This window comes from Prionailurus bengalensis, chromosome D3 (assembly GCF_016509475.1).
Source record: "Prionailurus bengalensis isolate Pbe53 chromosome D3, Fcat_Pben_1.1_paternal_pri, whole genome shotgun sequence".
NCBI lineage: Eukaryota > Metazoa > Chordata > Mammalia > Carnivora > Felidae > Prionailurus > Prionailurus bengalensis.
In genome coordinates, this window is record NC_057356.1 from 20,728,833 (window position 1) to 20,750,419 (window position 21,587).

At 44.6% G+C, this 21,587-nt stretch overlaps 3 gene segments (V, D, J or C); all 3 read right to left on the reverse strand.

Annotated features, from left to right (window-relative positions):
* Positions 1 to 21,587, reverse strand: part of LOC122470388 — a 901,179-nt gene that overhangs the window by 814,023 nt on the left and 65,569 nt on the right.
* LOC122470947 lies at positions 9,311 to 9,852 on the reverse strand. The segment is given in 2 exon segments: positions 9,311 to 9,597; positions 9,719 to 9,852. Coding segments are annotated over 2 exon segments (318 nt in total).
* LOC122470941 lies at positions 15,514 to 16,241 on the reverse strand. The segment is given in 2 exon segments: positions 15,514 to 16,037; positions 16,147 to 16,241. Coding segments are annotated over 2 exon segments (474 nt in total).

Genomic DNA, 21,587 nt, shown 5'->3' on the forward strand with positions numbered 1-21,587 from the left:
GTCATGGCCGACCCTCAGAAGCAGGTGACGACCACCCCCTGGTGTCCAGGCCCAGACACAGCATATGTGACATGGTGAGCAGATCTCATCAGAGTTCCTGCCTTCCCACTGCTCTGTCCACCATCCCCTTCCTTCGAGACAGGCCAGGTGTCCTCTGTGTGGCCTCCGATCCCCTGAGAACACACTGTGCTCTCCTCTGGCTCAGCATAGTGAGTCTGTCCACAGCGCCCTTGGCTATTATTGATGGGGCAGGACTGACGTGGTGACTCTTGTACAACCACACAGATGAGGATCAGGGCCACAGAGCGATGGGTCCACATTGACACATGGCCAGTTCTGTGCAGGAGGCCGACTTCTTCCCCCTTCCCTGCTTCCTCTCTGGTCTGAGAGTTTTCCTTTCCCAGAAGCTCCCTCAGCACTGAGGACACAAGGAGACCTTTTGTCCAGGTTGTGGGTAGAAGCCCACATCCGTCGTGTGCATTCCTACAGGGTTCCACACTGAAAATCTTTGTCAGCTGTCACTCTTGCCACCTCACATCACATACTGGGGACGATGGAGGTTGGCTTCACCCCTGGGGAGACCCCTGCAAGGAAGCACCCGTTGAGACAATGCACATGTCCTTGCTCAAGTGGGGACTCTGCCACACCTGAAAGGATGCAGCTGCTGAGTTGCCTGTGATCAATGTAGCATTTTTCAGTCTCCAAACAAGCCCTAGTCCATAGGATTTGGAGGCATTTACCTCAATTAAATGGTAAATTGCCAGTTCTTTGCAGAAGATACTCCAGACCTCATGTCCCTCCTCTGGCCTACAATTGAGAATATGTCTATCTCGTGAATGTTTGAAAACTCCTGTGCGTTAAAGCAATGGATTCCAGCTACTGTCCATTAAATTGAGTATTATGTTAATCTTCTATATTTTTAGGTAATTTCCTTGGCTTACTACCTTAAGAAGAAAAGGCAATACAATGAATTTATATTTGATGAAGTCGTGTTTAACAAGTGTCATTTTTTGTTTTTCTTTTTTTGTTTTTTCATGGGTTATCCTGACAGTGTCTTGTCTACACTTTTTTATAGAAACCCTAGATCCTGAATATTTTCTCCTTTTATGTTTACAGCTTTATGTTTACAGTTATTTCTATAATCCTTTTAGTGATTTTTTAATATATATAAAATGAGTTTTATGTATGATTCATTTCTCTCTCAGGATATCCAATTGTTCTGTGGCCATTTGTCCAAAAGTCCATCCTTTCTCCTCGGAAAGGCTTCTTCACTTTGTAAAAAAAAAAAATTGTTTATGCTTATTTCTGTGGGTCCATTTCTGGGTTGTATGTTCCGTTATCTTGGCCAATGGGTCTATCCTCTATCCATACCACTCTGACTTGCTAGGACAGGAACTGAATTACACTTTTATCCAATTTGGGAAGAACTGGCATATTTACGATAATGAGTCTTCTAATCCGCGAACAGAACATATCTTTCCATTGTTTTCGGTCCACTTTGATTACATTTACCAGCATTGTCCAGATTTTAGCACCTGTGGCCTATACCTGTATTAATAAACATGCCCCTAAACATTTCATGGAGTGGTTTTAAGGGTTTTTTAAAAATTATTTTCACCAGTTTATTGCTAGTATATACACATCTATATGATATTTCTATGATGATCTTTATTCTAAAATGTTTCCAAAATTATTTATTACTCTTTGAATTTATATATTTGCATAATTAATTGTAGCTTCCTTTGTAGTTTTCGTGGAGATCATTCTCTCACCTGGAATTGGGCAACTGTCTCTTGCTCTTCTTCATCTGTATGCCTCTCATTGTTTGTCTTCCATTATGGTTCTGTCTGGCACATCCAGTCCTATGGAACAGCAGTGTTGAGATAGGACATGGTGGCCTTGCTCCCTACCCGTGGTGGGAAAGCTTTCAGTGCTCCATCTCTGTGTGTTCAACGAAGGGAAAGTGTTTTATAGTTCTCTTTACCAAACTGAAGATGTACTCTTTTATCGTTGGTTCTCTGAAAACTTTTATCACTCTCATTCATATATTCATTCTTTCTTTTCCATGAGCCCAAATTGGTTTTAAGCTGTGAAGGAAGTGGAAGAGAATTAAACCTACCTGAGAGTGAGGGAGATGTTTTCATCTGTCTTTCTTTTTTAATTTTTAAAAGTTTATATATATTTGATTGAGAAAAAGACAGAACCCAAGTGGGGGAAGGGCGGAGAGAGAGGGAGACAGAATGGGAAGCAGGCTGGAGGCTCCGAGGTGTCAGCAGAGAGCCCGACATGGCACTTGAACTCGGTAGCCATGAGATCATGACCTGAACCCAAGTCAGATATTTAAGTGATGGAGCCACCCAGGGGCCCCTCATCTGTCATTTAATACTTTGACTTTTATCACGACTGGTTTATTTCTACTTCTACTTTGGTGACAAGGAGACAAGGAAGGAAGCCTCCTAAGAGAGATACCACTCCCTCTTGTCCAATATGAGGGTGGGTGAGAGGACACTTATGACATGGAAAAAATGGCATTTTCTCTCGCCCTTCTCCTGCTGGTTTCTTCACTTCCTTAGACTCCCTATCCCTCCTCACTTTCTTAAAATCCTGGGTCATCATTAGCATGATCACAATCCATCCCACATACCCCTCAAGGTTTAATCCCACCCGCCTTACTAACCACTCACCCCATCAAATCCAAATACTGCTCCCGCTGCAGCTGAGCCCCCAGCTGCCTGGCTGCAGGTGCACATGGCCATGATGACTGACCCTGCTGCTCTTTGGGGCATCCCAAGTCAGACACCCTGTGATCCTTCATTTCTCACATTCCTGTCTGTCGTCCATTGTTAGGGCTGTCCGTATCTACAGTGCACAGTCAGACTTCCTCAGTCTCCTTGAAGTGAGAAAATATCTTCCATCCAGAATCCACACTGGAAAGTAGAAGCTAGAAGATAATTTTCATGGCATCACCCACTAATTGTTAGCAGGCTCGTGTTTTGTTTCCTTATTGACGACAAAAGATGATGTTCACTGTGGGGGATGAGCTTAGGAGTTCCCTGGGCTTACACCAACGGGTTAATATGACATAAAGAAATACAAAGCCATAGGATGCTCACAACTGAATTTGGGCAAAACAGATTGGCACCCCAAGACTAGGGGGATGTAAAGGCACCCCAGAATAGAAAGGGGTGCAGAACCCCCACAGTAGAGAGGAAGGGGAAAAGGCCTAAAATAAGAACAGGCACAAAGGCTCCCCATACAAAGGTATATGAGGTAAGCAAGATTAGGCGTTCAAGGCAGAAGCACTCTCGAACTTAGTACTATAGCAGAAAAACTGCTTTCACTGGAGGAAAGGACCAAGTTAGGTAAAGAGGTAAATTGAGCTACAGACCTCTACGCTGCAGGCAAAGCAGCCCAGAGCAAAGATGGTTAACAAAAGAAAAGGTGCCTTGTTAACCCTGAGGTTGTTCCCCCTGTCTGCTTTAGCCCCTAGGCTGGCTCCTTGCTGACAGCAGACAGGTGGACTTGGGAATTGAAATCACAAACCAGGAGATCATGACTTGAGCTGAGGTCAGACGTTTAACTGACTAAACCGCCCAAGGCTGCTTGTTAGCACAGTGTTTTTAAACTAAATACCCTGAGTCATCTGAAAGCAGAACTGAAGGGGTCCCCAGGTGGGAAAACAATCTCTGTATATAAAGAGGAGACAGCTTTCCTGCCCCAAGAGCACTCATTTGAGGCCCCCAGCTATTTTCTGTGGTCTGTGCCCTGCAGGTTCTACTTGCCCAACACCCATACTGAGCACTTTCCTGGGAGGAAAAGAAAACAGAAATGCAACAAGGTCAGGAGTTCAGGGTTTGAGGAGAACAAAGGAGATGCCAACCTACCAGTCTCCACCAGGCCAGGAAATAGCCTGAGTGCTTCAGAGACAATGACCCAGAGGAAAAGTCCCAGTGCAGGAACAAAAGTAAACTTTGACCTAAAGCACATGCTTGAGTTGTTTTTGCAGGATTGAAACCTTGCCCCACAGGGTAATGAGGTTAAAACAGTCACCAGCAGGACCCCCACTGTCACCCCTTCTTTTCACAGGAAGTTCATCTATTTCAGAGGCAAACAGCAGAAAGAGCCTGGGAGCCTAGACCAGTTTTATCTCCTTCAACAGCTTCACCAGTGCAGATGGACCAGGGAGTGTCCTCCAGGGACCTCTGCCTCTTTATAACGTTAAGTCTCTGCCCTAGGAGGAGGACAAGCTTCATTAACCTACCACATGATGGGGACACAAGCTCCTGTTCTCCATATTCCTGCACAACCTCATGCCCACTCTTGCATAAGATGACAAAACTCCCTTTTCTGGGTATCCATCCTGACCCCGAACGAAAGGAACCCACTCGCCTCCACTCAGGGAGTCACAGCTTTGATAATTCTTGTCCCTGATCCCCTTATCTGTGGCAAATAAAGTTTCCTTTGTGTGACAGCATCTGCTGAAGCCTCTGCCTGTACCTCACCAAGGAGTGAACTCAAAGTAGCTCCAACACTTCTAAGTAATATATTTCATCCCTTAACTTGGAAACCTGCCTTCTTCTCTCTACTCTCTACCTGTGGTTTTAGTGACATTTAAGTCTATTAATAAGAAATTTCAGAAAATACTGAGTAACAGTTTTCTTAAAATTATCTTTGCTCATTTTCACCCTTTATATCAAAGTAAGTTAGAAAAAAATGAAATAATTTTAAAGGTATCTGTTGTTAAGAATCCCTGGTGGCCTCGCGCCCAGGCTCACACCACAAATCATGAGCGTCAGTGGAAAGAGAAGTCAGTTCCCGAAAAGGCTGGGGTGACAGAAGGGGAAAGCTAGCTGTGGGTCTGAACCACCATCACTCGAAAAAGCCCCTGAGAGTGAAGACACAGGACAGCAAGTGGAGAGACCCAAGCCCTGACCACAGGACGGGCATCCAGGGCGAGCAATAGTGAAACGGGAGGTCTCAGATGCAGTGCTGTGGGCAGATGGGTGAGAAACCCAAATCAGGAAGGACGCTCTGGAAACATTTCACTAAGGAAAAAGAGTGGGGAGGAGACATGTACAGTCTGCCGGGCATGAGAGAATGGGAAAAAGAGAAAGGCCACAGAGCCCACACCCCACCCAAGGAAAGAAAAAATGTATGAGACAAAAACTTGAAATATGGACCGTAACACATAATATTATTTTTCATAATAATAAACAACACCGGCTAAATTATTGAACAAAATTTCAGCATGCAGAAATCTACAAAATAAAAAATGACAATGGGGGACAATATTCATCGGAAAATAAACTTTTAAAGAAGAATCTGTGATTACACACCATCCTGGAAAATAATTATGTTATTTAGACAGCCTCTATTAAAATTGCAGCCATCTAGATAGATCCGCGTGTCCTCTGCACAAGATGAGCACATCTCTAGATGAAAGGATGAAACGTTCCCTGTATTTAAATATGGTGCCTGTGATGTTCCTACAACAATGCACACGCTGATGCCACTGAAAGGTGCTCTTCCGGGGGCACGTGGTGTGATTCGGCACCTGTGAAATGTGCACAACAGGAAAATCACTGCAGACAGAAAGGAATTTTTGGCTCCAAAGGGCTGATGCAGGGGGGCCATGGACTCACTGCTCGGGGGTCAGGGGTTTTTCTGCAGGTGATGGAAATGTTGTCAATTTGATCCTGATGATGTTTGCCAAACTCAGGAAACATACTACAGACCACTGAATCGTACCATTTAAATCACTGCACTTTATGCCTGTAAATTATCTTAAGAGATTTGTCTTATTTTTAGAAGAAAACAACACGAGACGAAGCTACTGTCACTGACTCTTCATAGTTGTTCTGTGCTCAGAGAGTCAGACCCTCAGACCCTCCAGGGTGTCCACGGTCTCCCTGTTTATTTGTCACTGGCAGTGACCATGGGAAACTGGGGCACGTTGCTGTATCATTTGCCCACGGGCTTAGAGCACTGTGTCAGTAATGACCAGCCTCGTCCTCAGGCCACAGGCCTGAGATGATCAGAGAGGCCCTGTTCTCGAGAACCCAGCTGGGATCCCGGAGGGCCTAGTGCTTCTGAGCATCTCAGCTTTGGGGACACGGTGGTGAATCTGTGGGTACCAGCCCACCTAATACGACCCAACATTGTTGCTGATTCCAGTGAGAGTGAGGGTGACCTTCTAGCTCACAGACCCTGATAAAGAGGCTTCCTGTGTCAACACAGACAGTGCCCAGGACCCAGCAACAGAGCAGTAGAAACACAGGTCAGTATCAGGTTATTACCCACAGTGTGTTCTCAAAATGGGGGAAACAAGCAACTTAGGGGTCCCCCAGAAGCAATTCTTCCGCTTTCCACAGCCAGTAACCTGAGCAGAGAGCATGGAAGGTAAGGAGGGGAGGCATGCAGGCCAGGGTGGAGACACCCCAGGCTGTGGTCCTGAGCCCTCAAGGGAGAGACCTGCACAAACCTCTCTTATCCTCTCCCTTCCTGGAAGACAGAGGGGAAGCCTTCATGCAAATCTCTCCCTCCCCTGGGACTGAATGTGGTGACAGCTGAGTGTGGGGTGGGTGGGACTAGGGAAACTCCTCTAGGCACAATTTTGCAGGGGGCACAAGGCAGGGCTCCAGGCCTGGGTGCTCAGCTGGGACCCCTGCCCCCACACACACCCCTCAGGGACAGGCCCACAGCGCCCCCTGCTGTCTCAGTGTCCAGCCGCACCCATGACTGGAAGGGACATCCTGGAGCTGTGAGAGAGACACCAGGGCACTAAGGACTTCAGTCAGCCTGGCATACTGTCCACCCCCACACAGGGCCAGATCTTCTCCTCCCTCAGGGCTTCTTCCTGTGCTGCAGGTGCCACCACACCTCAGTCCTTGCTGCAGACACAGGGCCTCCTCAGCATGAATCACCCTGGGCTCTTCCCACTACTTCGAGACTTGTGTTGTTGGGGCCAAGACTCAATGACCACTTGGGGAGGATGTTTCCGTCCAGTGAGTCAAGATTGGAGAGCATGCACGCCCTTCCACAGCCTTTTTCAGGAGCCCTGAGGGGACAGCCCAGGCTTCTCATCTCACTTCCCATTCTTTTGGGCCAGTCCCCATTACCCACTGCACTGACCTCGATGAGGTAGGTCAACTTATGACGGTGCATGGACATAGATCACATGAGTATATTCTATCTATCTATCATCTATAAAACTTTGCATTTTCTATATTACCTATAACTGGTATGGTATCAGCCCCAAAAGAGACACATACATCAATGCTCCAGATTCAAAAAGCCAGAAATAGGGTGGCTCAGTCAGTTGGGTGTCAGACTCTTGATTTCAGGTCAGGTCATGACCTCAACTTCTATAATTGAGCCCTGAGCCGGGTTCTGAGCTTGCTTGAGATAATCTCTCCCTCTCTCTCTGCTCCTTCCTCTCTCTCTCTCTCTCTCTCTCTCTGTCTCTTAAAATAAATAAATAAAGCTAAAAGTATCCAAATAATATAAATAAAAAGACCAGAAATAAGTGCAAGTTCCCCTTGACAAGCACAGAGAATGTAGACTGAAAATGAGGGCTTTCCTCAGTGTCTGGAGGAGAGCACACATGGATTCTGCAGGGAATTCAGAGAAGAATAAGCATGAATCATACAGCAGATGCCTCATAGGAGGTCCTCAGTTCTCACGGATGTTCCCTGACACATTTGGGGAAAGAAAGCTGGAGTTTCTGGACCCCCTGCAGCAGGCACAAGGATCCCCATGCCATGGGCTGCAGCGTGCACCCAGATGGTCATTCTGGGGTAAGAAGCACAGCCTAACGAACGCTCCCACCTGGGTCCGGCCACATCTGCAAAGAGCCCCATGGGAGCTGCCCTCTGCCCTCTGCTGCTTCCTGCATTGAAATGGGTTCCTGGGCCCTGGCTCCTCTGCCATTCCAGATTACCCATTCCCCTGTTGGGTGCTCGGGATGATGATGGAAAAGCTCTGGAAATGGATAGTTGTGGTGGTTACAAAACATTGTGAGTATACTCAGTATCTCTGAATTGCACAATACAGAGTGATTAAAATAATAAATCTTGTTGTGTTTATTCTCATCACTATAAATTATCAGTTCAAAATCAAATTATATGTAAGAAGATGTACTTATACAAATATCCTTCTTGTCCTGGTATGTGGTACCCTATTCTAACTCATCATCATCAGTAAAACTTGACAGTAATTTTTAAAATTATTTTTCTTGTAAATTCCACATATAAATGAGATCATATGGCATTTGTCTTTCTCTGTAGGGCTTATTCCTCCTAGGGTAATATCTGGCAGGTTCGTCCATGTTGTCACAAATGGAAGAACTTCCTTCTGGAAAGACATAGGACTGGACTTCTTTGTGCACAGATAGGGGACCTCCTGCCCTGTCGCCCCACAGCCTCCCTGCTGCTTGGATCACTGATGAGCCCTGATGTCACAGGAGAAGAGAGGAGGACAGAGTCAGGGCCTGGGAGTTCAGGAAACCAGCCACAGGGGTACCCAAAGTCCCTGATGGTGTCAGCTTTGGTATATTCACATCTGCGGGATCTACTTCCCACCTTCCCAAGAGCGGACCCAGCATTTTGTAGCAATGATGGAGCCCCTGCAACTTACCTTCACAAGCACTCCTGAGAGTTTTTCTGACACCTGAAATTTCTCCCCTGGCTAATCACCGTCCCCTGACATCACAATTTCAGGGACAAGTAGCTAGCCTGGTGGCCCAGCCAGCTCTGTGCCTGCTATTTCTTCTCTTCTGAGTCCTCCCTCGGCACCAATCTTATTTAGTACATCCTACCTGGAACACACAGCTGTTCAGCCAGCTCTGAGCACAGGAACCTGGAGGGAAGGGAGCCTCTGCCCCAATCCCTGGAGGAACAGACTCCACATTCTGGAGGACTGTCCACCTGCTGTGATGGTCCAGACTCTGATCAGAAAACTAAGACAGTGGATGTGCCTTTGTAAAGAGAAAAAGGGCCAGCTCAACACTCTCTGAGTTTTACACTTTAACCACCAGACAAAATGTCGGCATTGTCGTGGGTTTCTTTGTTGCCTGTTTGTTTGTTGGCTTGTTAGTTTTCCTGACAGTAGAAAGAGGTTGAATAGGATGCTGGGAGGAGGAAGTGTATTGTGACCTGGAAGCTACTTCCAAAGACAGTCAGTGTGCATTCAAGTTATTTTCAACTGGAAGAGAGTCAGAGTGCAGGGATCTGAGCAGGGTGAGGTATTTGTCCCACCTCCCCATGAGTTCGTGTCACTCTGACCAGCACTACTGTGCCCGATTGCACAGTAATAGTCAGCCTCGTCCTCAGGCTGCAGAGATGAGCAGAAGCCCTGCATTGGCTGAGGCATCTTTGGACCCAGAGAAGTGGCTGGGGATGCCAGGGCCCTGGTGCTTATCTGAGTCTGAGTAGTAGTACAGGAGATACCGGGGAGGGTTCCTTGGCTTCTGTTGGTACCAGTATATGTTATAGCTTCCAACATTGATGTCCCTGCTCAGGGTGCAGGTGAGTCTGGCTGTTGCTCCCAGAGATGCAGAGAGGGAGGCTGGCTGAGTCACGACAGGCTGGGACAGGGAACCTGCAAACACAGACACAGCAGAGGGAAGACAAGGGACAGGGTACATGAGATTAGGGAGCTGAGCCACAGGGATTTGACTCTGGCTGCGGGCCCACCCTGGTGCCCTGGATCCTATCCCTACCTGTGCAGTGACAGAGGAGCACGAGGAGGATGGGGATCCAGGCCATGGTGACACACAGAGACGCCCTTCTTAGGCCACAGAACTGGGGCTGGACTGCCCCTGGCCTGTCTTATCCCCTGTCCACAGGGTCACAGAGGAGGGGCTGCTCATGCAAATGGGACCCACCCCTGCCTCTTCTCCATGTGTACACACAGGGTCTGTGGCCCTTGGACACGGAGACTTCCTGATGCACTGGGTTCCCCTGGGTGGGCCTGGAGGCAGCAGCTGTGGGGACCACACACAGCCCCAGGTCCAGGGACTCCTCCAGGTCCTGACCGGACACACCTGCCCTGGCCCCACTGGATGCAAGGGGCCCAGTCCATGCTTTCTGTCAGTGGAGGACTGCCCAGCTGGATGCCCCTGTCCTGCAGAAAGCCCCAGACACAGTGTCACAGTGCCCCCTGCTGGTCTCTAGGTGAACCTCTCCTTTCCTACCTCTGGCTTCCCTGATGCCTGTTTCCATAACCTGAGAATGACCCTCCTGGGAAAGAGAAAGGTCCTGCTGTGCTGTCACTGATCAGGTTTCCCCTGTGAACTGGGGGGGGGGGGGGGGGGGGGGGGGGGGGGGGGGGGGGGGGGGGGGGGGGGGGGGGGGGGGGGGGGGGGGGGGGGGGGGGGGGGTACATTTCTAGGGGTGGACATTTCTAGCGGGAAGGACACATGCAGTCCTGACCAAATGGAGCCTGTGAATCTTGATATTGGCTCAGGTCATGATCTCGCAGTCCTGGGATCCAGACCCAAATCGGACTCTGCACTGAGTGTGGAGCTGCCTGGGATTCTCTTTCTTCCTCCCTCTCTCTCTCTCTCTCTGTCTCTGCAACCCCCTCTCAGAAATAAATAAATAGGGGCTCCTGGCTGGCTCAGTGGGTTAAGTGTCTGACTTCGGCTCAGATTATGACCTCACTATTCCTGAGTTGGAGCCCTACCTAGGGCTCTGTGCTGACAACTCAAAGCCTAGAGACTGCTTCAGATTCTGTGTCTCCCACTCTCTGCCTCTTCCTCACTCTGTCTCTCAAAAATGAATAAACGCTTAAAAAATTTGTAATAAAAAAATGAAAATAAATGAACAAACTTTAAACATCTAAATGTAGAAAAAAAGGTTGTACTAGGATTTTGGAAAAGGAATCTGGAATGGAATTTGATACGTGGTTAGTACTGGTTAAAATTCAGAACATTCAGGGGCGCCTGGGTGGCGCAGTCGGTTAGGCGTCCGACTTCAGCCAGGTCACGATCTCGCGGTCCGTGAGTTCCAGCCCCGCGTCGGGCTCTGGGCTGATGGCTCAGAGCCTGGAGCCTGTTTCCGATTCTGTGTCTCCCTCTCTCTCTGCCCCTCCCCCATTCATGCTCTGTCTCTCTCTGTCCCCCAAAAAATAAATAAACGTTGAAAAAAAAATTAAAAAAAAAAATTCAGAACATTCAAGTGAATAAGTGAATTTTAATGTCAAGATACATGGATGTAAAATTAAAATTGTTTTCACTTGTTTAAAAGGACTAAACGGTCTTGAACTCTTGGTCTGCTATTACCAAAAAAATGATAAACAAACAATTTTGTTCACTTTTGACATTATCTGCCTAGAAAACAAGCACTGTGTTTTGCCAAAATATTTCCTATGCTTATCAGGACTTTGGTTCATTGAACAAAAGTTGTGTTTGTTTTTGTCTATTTTACAATTTGTATTAAATGATGGATTTGAAATAATGTCATTTAACAGAAAAATTGCCAGAATATAAAGAGCTCTCACATTCCCTTGACCAGATTGCCCAATTAATGTGCTTCCACATTTGCTCTCCCCCCCCCCACCATCACATTACACACACTTGCACTCGTACATTCATTATCCTTTAGCAATATCATAATTTAAACTCAGGAACTGCTTTATAATTTGATACAATCTTTAACCATCATTTTTGTTTGTTTCCATAGAAGTGCCTCCTAATACCTGATTTCTTGAAGCACAGGCCTTACTTGGAGAATGCACTCACATCACCCCCTCCTGAAATGAGTTTAACTAAACTGGCCTGTTGTCGGGGGAGGTTCAAGAAACTGAGCAATCTACCAGCCCAACCTTTAACATGTGCAATCTCAGGGAAGTTTCAGAGGAGGGAGGAAACTGGCCAGGAATAAGCTGCCCCAACATGGGTTTTGCCCCAAGATGGGTCATTTTGGCACGAGCATTATTTCAAGTTAAAAGCAAATAAAACTCAGCATATTTAGGAAAAGTTCTATACCTTCCCCCAAACTGCCCACTTGTATCAGGAAGAGAGCTATCAACTGGTGTCCCTCTTTACCTAAGACATGTGTCTCAACAGTAGGGGGGGTTGCCTAAGTGGCTCATTTAGTTCAGTGGCCTACTCTTGATTCCAGATAAAGTCATGATCTTCCGTTCATGAGTTTGAGCCCCACACTGGGCTTGGCACTGACAGTGTGGAGCCTGCTTGAGATTCTCTCTCTCCCCCTCTTTCTCTGACTTCTCCTTCTCTCTCTCTCTCTTAAAATAAATAAACAAGCTTTTAAAAGTTAATATAAATAAATAGATAATAGACGATAGACAGATGATACATAGATAGATGAGATAGATATATGATAGATAGATAAATAGATACATGAGATAGATGGATAGATATATGATAGATGATAGATAGACAAGATAGATAAGATAGATAGAGATGAGATAGATGATAGATAGATGAGAAACATGATAGATAGAGATAGGAAGATAGATATAGATAGATAGATAGATAGATGATAGATTATACATGATAGATAGATAGATAGATAGATAAGATAGATAGAGAGGAGCAACCTTTGTTTTCCAGACATCTCCTCTGGCCTTCCTGCGAAAAATGGTCTTTCTCCTCTTTGAACCTGAGACCCCTACCTCCTTTATTCATGGGTCATGTTGCCTGTCTTTTGAATCTTCCATGTCTTTGTGGATTCCCTTTATGTAGGCTATTAAATTTCATTTTCTCCAGCTAATTTGCCAAATATAAATTTGATTCATATTCCAGCTAGAAGGACCCTGAAGAACTCAGGAAATACTCTCCCCCCCACCAACAACAGGCCCACATGAAGTTTCATGAAGGGTCAGACAAGAGTAAGCAAATATGTGAATTCCTAGGACTCCTGATGTACAGTTCCCTATGTCAGGGGCTGATCCTATTTCCTGGAAACATGAGGTAGAAGTCCTCCTGCATCAGAGATAGGTTCCCACACTGTTCCAGCTGATGGGGCCCCCTCTCCACACAGTTCCCAAGCCCCCTACCAGGTTCCCCTCCTTCAAATCCCTATCCTCAGTCCCTGCTTCCTCCAAGTCATGAGGACCCTGACTTTCGTCCTCACTCAATCCCTTGTCCAGAACTCCTAGTCTGACTGGGACAGACTCCACAGTCCCTGCTGGGTCACAGCTTCATGCTCCCCTCCTGTCCCTTCATCATCTATGCAGAACTAGGATGTCATTACCAAACATCAGATTCTGGGGTTCCCTGTTCACCCCTCCAATGCTCCAGCTCTACTGCACCAACCTCACCCCTCCTCATGCTGCTGGGCCATAGCTCTCCTTGAAGACATGTTTAACTTCTGTGTCCTCTCTCTTCCCCCAGACACTGTCAGCTCCCTGAGCATGGGGACCCTTCCTGTCATGTCCAGATGTGTCCCACATCCTAGACTCATGTGTAACATATATTAGGTGTTCAGTAGGTGGTGTGGATGCACAATATCTGGACAGTACTCTACCCTCAGTCAGACACAGGTGGACTCTGTGTCTCTGGTCTTTCCTGACCTGTCACATACTCTGTCCTCAGGGCAGCCTGTGCCTGGCACCCTGGAATTTCTCTTTAATATGAGAAAATCCTACAATGTTTTCCTGCCAAGAATAAGTTTGGGGGGGCTGAATTTAAGAGAATGTGGGTGATTTTGTAGCCAAAGATTCCTGAGAATGGTCTCAAATTACAGTTTATCTTTTTTATTTATTTTTGTGATTTTGGCTTTATTGAATTTTTTTAATTTGTTTCATTTAAATTTTAGGTAGTTAAGATACAATGCAATATTGGTTTCAGGAGTAGAATTCATTGATTCATCACTTACATACAACACCCAGTGCTCATCACAAGTGCCCTCCTTAATACCCATCACCCATCTAGCCCATCTCCTATCTACTTCCCACTGTCAGCTCCTACTTTGTTCTCTATCATTGAGAGGTTTGTTTCCCTCTCTTCTCTTCAACCCCTTCCCCATATGTCCATCTGTTTTGTTTCTTAAATTCCAGATACGAGTGAAATCATGCAGTATTTTTCTTTCCCTGATTAACTTATTTCACTCAGCATGAAACATTCTAGCTCCAACCATGTCATTGCAAATGACAAGATTTCATTTTTTTTGATGGATGAGTAATATTCCTTTGCAGATACAGACCACGTCTTTATCCATTAATCAGGTGATGGACACTTGAGCTCTCTCCGTAGTTTGGCTATTAAAAAAGCTACTATAACATTGGGGTGCATGTACCCCCTTGAAACTATACTTATGTATCTTTTGGGTAAAGAACTAATAGTACAATTGCTGGATCATAGGGTATTTCTATTTTTAGTTTCTTGAGGAACATCTGTACTCTTCTCTAGAGTGACTACACCAGCTTGCATTCCCACCAACAATGCAAGAGGGTTCCCCTTTCTCTGCATCCTTGACAACACCTGTTGTTCCTTGTGTTGTTAATTGTAGCCATTCTGACAGGTGTGAGGTGCATTCTCATCGTGGTTTTCATTTTTATTTCCCTGAGGATGAGTGATGTTGCGTATCTGTTAGCCATTTGGATGACTTCTTTGTAAAAGTGTCTATTCGTGTCTTCTGCCCATTTCTTATATGGGTTATTTGTTTTAGGGGTGTTGAGGTTGAAAAGTTCTTTATGGATTTTGGATATTAACCTATTATCAGATATGTTTTTTGCATATACCTTCTCCCATTCTGTAGGCTGCCTTTTCATTTTGTTCATTGTTTCCTTTGCTGTGCAGAAGCATTTTGTCTTGAAGTCCCAGTAATTAATGTTTGCATGTGCTTTCTTGCCTTCAGCAATGTGTCTCATAAGAAGTTTCCCCAGCCAAGGTCAAAGAGTTTACACCAGTGTTCTCCTCTAGGATTTTGATGATTTCCTATCTTCCTGTCTAGTCTTCTGTACATTTTGGGTTTATTGTTGTGTATGGTGCAAGAAAGAGGTCCAGTTTCACTCTTCTGCATGTTGCCATTCAGTTTTGCTGGACCCCTGACCTGAGGAGGAGGGGTCTGATGGGGACACAGTGAACAGCCTCTACCTGGTCCCCTCCTCACGCTCCCCTCTGGCTCCTTGATCATCTATGCAGCACTGAGACATCATCACAACACGTCAGATTCGGGGGTTTCCTGTCAACCCCTCCAATGTTCCAGGTCCACCTCACTGCCTCACCCTTGTTCACTCTCCAGGAACATCTTATTTGTGTTGCTATTCATGCTTGTTTCTCCTCTTTCTCTCCCAGGACATTTTCGGCAACATGAGGACATAGATTGTCCCTAGCGCACTCACGCTGTACTTAAGCCCAAGGGTCATGCCTGGCACATACCTGGTGTTCACCAGAGGGTGTGGAGGGACTGATCTCTGTACAGTCATCTATCCTGATCAGGAACACATGGAATCTGCCTGCGTCTGACCCAATGGGGACTCAATTCCCAGGACAGCCTGACCCCAGGTGCACAGTAATCCTGCCCAATGGAAGAAAATCAGACAATGTTTTGCAGAGTAGGGCTGGGTTTAATGGCACAATTTGGGAGAACAAGGACACTTTTTCTAGAAAAAATTCCCTAGCCTTGCTCTAAGACTCCACTTTTAGAAGAAACGAACAAAGAAGCAGCTGTGTTGGCCAAGGGGTGTGAGCTGCACAGGAAGTCCCATTGCTGAGGGGACAGCAGGTTTGGATCTCACTTCCCCACAGGCCTGGAGCAGTGTGTGAGCTTTGAGACTGTGGTCCCACACTGAGCAGTAATAATCAGCCTCATCCTCAGCCTGGAGGCTAGAAATGCTCAGGGAGGCCACATTCCCTGACCTGGAGCCTGTGAATCTGGACGGGACCCCCGCAGGCCGAGCACTGCTACCATAGATGAGAACTTTGGGGACACCGCCTGGGAGCTGCTGGTACCAAGACACACCTCCAGCCCCAACGTTGCTGCTGCTTCCCGTGCAGGAGATGGTAACACTCTTATTCACAGGCTTGGACACTTCAGATGGCTGAGTCACCACCGACTGGGTCCAGGACCCTGCAAGTCAGAAGAGAGACACGGGGTGAGAGAGAAGGGTCAGTGGACAGAGCCCATACATGGTTCCACAGTCCTTTCATCTGCAGCCCTGATCCCAGCCTCCAGCCACCTGTGCAGTGAGCCAGCAGTGTGAGCAAGAGAGGAGCCCAGGCCATGGTGGAGACCCCTGCTCAGCAGTGTGTCCTCAATGTCCCTCAGCCGGGCTCCCAGAGTCTCTCTTATTGCCTCCAGCAGCCCAAGGGGAGGGAGAGACCCTTCATGCAAACCAGCCCCCTCCCCCTGGCTGGCCAGCCCCAGCCTGAACCCTGAACCTGACCCTTGTCTGGAAATCTCACCCCAGGAGGGGATAGAGCGAAAGCTGTAGGGCCTGACCTGGGGCTCCCCAACGGCCTGAGAGCACCCACATGCTAAGCCACAGTGAGAACCAGAGCCAGGTGGCTCCCAGCTGGGATCACAGCACACAAGGCTCAGAGACAGGTCACAGCGCCCCCTGCCGCCCAAGACCCAGACATCCCCATATATTTGGTCTTGCCCACTGAATACTTAAAAACATCAATAGACTTTATGATTTATTGTCGCAGAAGAATTTAGTGGAAATTACAGATTTCCCAAATACACCCCCCTCTACCACCTTGTCTTTCCCATCATGCAACTCTAGCATGAGTGTGGTCACTTGTTATAAACCATGAACCATTGTCACCCAAAGTCATTGTCATTGTCATTGTCATTGTCACCCAAAGTCTATACTTTACAACAGCAAAGCTCACTCTTGACGTTGTTCATTCAATAGGTTCAAGAGCTATACACTGATATATGTCCATTTTAGAATCACACAGAACACTTCCACTGCCACAAAAAAACCTCTGTGCGCCAGCTGTCCATCCCTCCCTATGCTCAAACCCTTGCCACCACTATTCTTTTATTGTCTAAATAGATTTGTCTTTTTGGAGAATGTTACATGCTTGGAGTCACACAGCATGCAGCCATTACACGTTGGCTGCTTTCATTTAGCAACGTGCAACAAAATGTCCTCTGTGTCTTTTTATGCCTTGGTGCCTCATATCTTTGTAGCTCTGATCAATATTCTATCATTGGGATTTACTTACCTATCACTTCCTGAAAGGCATTTCGGTTGGCTGCTGCCAGGTGTGGGCAGTTATGCATAAAGCCACTGTCAACATACTTGTGCAGGGGTTTTTTGTACATATTGTTTTTAACTCCTCTAGGTAAATGCAAAGACGCATGATCCCTGGATTTTAAAGCAAGACAATGTTCCAGGGTTTTGTTTGTTTGTTTTTTGGTTTTTTGAGGGTTTAAAAAAATTTTTTTTTTAATTTACATCCAAGTTAGTTAGCAACAATCATGATTTTGGGAGTAGAATCCAGTGATTCACCCCTACATATAACAGGCTGTGCTCATCCCAACAAATGTCTTCTTAATGCCTGTTGCCCATTTAGCCCATCCCCCCTCCCACAATCCCTCCAGCAACCCTCTGTTTGTTCTTTATATTTAAGAGCCTCTTATGTTTTGTCCCCTCCCTGTTTTTATGTTATGTTTTCTTTCCTTCTCTTGTGTTCAACTGTTTTGTATCTTAAATTCCACATATGAGTGAAGTCATATTATATTGGTCTTTCTCTGACTAATTTTGCTTAGCATACTACCCTCCAGTTCCATCCACGTTTATTGCAAATGGCAAGAATTCAGAGAATGTTCAGTTTTAAAAGAAATTTCCAAAACTTTTCCAAAGTAGCCGTACCATCCTGAATTCCCCTCACTAATGAAATAGAGTTCCATTGCTCCATATCCTGGCCAGACGTTGGTGTCATCTGTGGTTTTGATTTTGGCCATTCTAATGGCTATGTAACAGTATGTCATTGCTGTGTTATTGTGCAGTTTCTTATTGACATGATGTTGACCAGCTTTTCTCAAGCTTATTTATATCACATGAATATCACCTTTGTTGAGATAATTTGCAGTTTTTAAATTGACATTGTTTTTTACTATTGAGAAGTCTTATCTTTTAAATTAAAAAAAAAATAGTTCTCTCCTTAAATCACCTTCCGTTTGCAGTAGAAAGGAATATGTATAAAGAAGTCTATGTCCCAAATTTCCTCATTATTTCAATCCTTTGTTAGATGCAAATATATGTCATATGTATTTTGTGACTTTCCTGAAATAAGAAGAGATGTATCCAAACGGAGTCGTTACTCCCCATCACGGATGGTGAACATCCTTCTCCTTGTACCTAAGGGCTCTCAAAACACCCTGAACAGAGCTTTAGGGTAGATGGAGGAGCCATTCTCCAGCCTACATTCTTGTAAGTATCAGACTCTCCTCGTCCCCATCACTTTCTGAGCAGCAGTCACTGAAATGGATATGTCCACAGAGATGATGGGGAGCCCTCACAGGGTCACCAGCTGCTCAAGAGGACAAATGAATAAAGGTGAAGAGGGAGAACTTTTGTTGTAATACAGCGGCAAGTTCATCCCCTTCCATGGTGAGTCTGGAACTGGGAAGGCCTTTTAGATTCTGAGAGGGATCAGAGGGAAAAATCATGGAACCTCGCATCAGTCCGCCATTGCATGCAGGCTTCCTTTGCAAAAGTTAGTGACCTTGACTAATCCCATTCAACAGGTTTCCTTCTAGTTCTGTCGATTTTTTTCTTCACTCTGCAGAAGCTTTTTATTTTGATGTAGTCCCAATAGTGTATTTCTTCTTTTATTTCCCTTGCCTGAGGAGATAACCCCAGAATAATGTTGCTACAGCCAATGTCAGAGAGATAACTGCCTGTTCTCTCTAGAATTCTTATGTTTTCAGGTCTCACATTTAGGTCTTTAATCCACTTTGAGTTCATTTTTGTGTATGGTGGAAGAAAGTGGTCTGGTTTCGTTCTTTTACATGTAGCTGTCCAGTTTTCCCAGCGCCATTTGTTGACAAGACTGTCTTTTTCCCATTCCGTATTCTTGCCTCCTTTGTCAAACATTGATTGGTCATATACTCTTGGGCTTATTTCTGGGCTTTCTATTCTGTTTCCTTTTTTTTTTTTTTTTTTGTCTGTTTTTGTGCCATTACCATATGGTTTCGATTACTACAGTTTTCTAATATAAATGGAAATCTGGAATGGTGATACCTCCAGTTTTGGTTTTCTTTTTCAAGACTGTTTCACTATTTGGGAACTTTTGTGGTTCCATATAAATTTTAGGACTGTTTGTTCTAGTTCTGTGAAAAATGCTGTTGTCATTTTGATAGGAATTGCCTTAAATCTGTAGATTGATTTGGGTAGTATAAACATTTTAACAATATTTGTTCTTCCAATCCATGACAGGGATGTTTGTTCATTTCTTGTGTCATCTTCAATTTCTTTCATCAATCCTTCATAGTTTTCATAGTAAAAGTCTTTCACCCCTTTGGTTAAGTTTATTCTTGGGTATCTTATTATTCTTGACTCAATTGTCAATGAGATTGATTTCTTAATTTCTCTCTCTGTGGCTTCATTATCAGTGTATAGAAATGCAACAGAGTTCTGTACATTGATTTTATAACCTCTGACTTTACTGAATTTATTTATTGGTTCCGGTAGTTTTTTGTTGGAATCTTTAGAATTATATATATATATATATAGTACCATGTCCTTTGCAGTATGATATAGTTCCTTACCAATTTGGATACTTTTAATTTCTTTTTGCTTTCTGATTGCTGTGGCTAAGACTTCCAGTACTAGGTTGAATAAAAGTGGCAAGAGTAGACATCCTTGTCTTGTTCCTGACCTTAGGGGAAAACTCTCAACTTTTCTCCACTATGATTACTGTGGGTTTTTTATATATGGCCTTTATTATGTTGTGTCATGTTCCCTCTAAACCTACATTGTTGAGGATTTTTATCATGGATGGATATTGTACTTTACCAAATTGTTTTTTCTGCATCTATTGAAATCATCGAATGTATTTTATCTTTTCTCTTATTGATGTGAAGTATCATATTGATGGATTTTCAAATTTAAATCGCCCTTGCATCCCATAAATAAATCCCATTGGATCATGTTAAATGATTTTCTTAATGTATTGTTGGATGAATTTGCTAGTATTTTGTGGAGGTATTGGCATATGTCCATCAGAGATATTGGCCTGTAGTTCTCTTTTCCTGTGGTGTCTTTATCTGGTTTTGATATCAAGGTAATGCTGGCCTGATAGAATTAATTTGGAAGTTTTCCTTCCTCTTCTATTTTGGAATAGTTTGAGAAGAATAAGTATTAACTCTTCTTTAAACATGTGATAGAATTTGCCTATGAAGCCTTTTGGTTCTGGATGTTACTGGGAGTTTGTTGACTACTGATTCCATTTCATTGTTTTAATATATTACTTCTTTTTTAATATTTATTTTTGAGAGAGAGAGAGAGAGACAGACTGCAAGTGGGGGAGGAACACAGAGAGAAGGAGACAATTGATCTATAGATCAAATTGGGAAGCACTCACATCTTGAAAATAGTGACTCTTCCTATCCACAGACATGGAACATTTCTCAATGTATGTAGTTCTTCTTTGATTTGGCTCATCAGAATTTTCTGGTTTTTCTTACATAGATCTTGTATGTATTTTGCTCAATTTATACCTAAGCATTTCCATTTTTGGAGTGCTAATGTAAGTGAAATTGTGTTTTTATTTCAAATTCCACTCATTCAATGATAGTTTATAGGAAAGCACTTGAATCTTACATTATCGTTGTCCCACAACTTTGCTGTAATCTCTTATTGGTTCTAAGATTTTCTTTCTTCTTTCTTTCTTTCTTTCTTTCTTTCTTGATGGTAATTCTATTCAATTTTCTTCATAGATATTTATGTCATCTAAGAATAGTACTGTTTTAGTTTTCCCTTCTCAATCTGTATATCTTTAAATGAATGCTTTCTAATGGATGTTGGTGCTTTGTAATACTTAAGAAGAAAAAGGAAAGTGGGGTGCTTGGATGGCTCAGTCAGTTAAGCATCCAACTCTTGATTTTGGCTCAGGTCATGATCTCTCAGTTTGTGAGATCAAGCCCAGTGTTGGGCTCTCTGCGGACATCGTGAATCCTGCTTGTGATTCTCTCTCTCCTTCTCTCTCTGCCCCTCCCACGTGTACTCTCTCTCTCTCTCTCTTTCTCAAAATAAATAAACTTTAAAAAAAAAGAGGAAAAGGAAGAATTTGGTAATAATTGAAATATCTGAATGGCACAATATCAGTTTCTGTAAGTCATTATAAAGTATAGAAATAAATGACATATTTCTTACAAATAAGCCAAATCATGACAATTTGAACACTAATGCATTCAGTGTATATTTCATAGTGAGGAAACTGAGAAGTCTCAGTCATCAGCCTGGATCCCTGACTTCTGAAGGGAGCCCTGAGCCAACCCTAAAGAAGGGAGCCCCTGGCCCAGGGAAGAACTATCTCTGGGTTGTGCATTTCATCTCTGAAGCACCAGATTGATGCAAACTGCTCACTGGGGGTAAGGTATCATTTCAGTGGGTCCATGACTTCATATTCCTCTCCCGCAGTGTGTCAGTGCCATATTTCT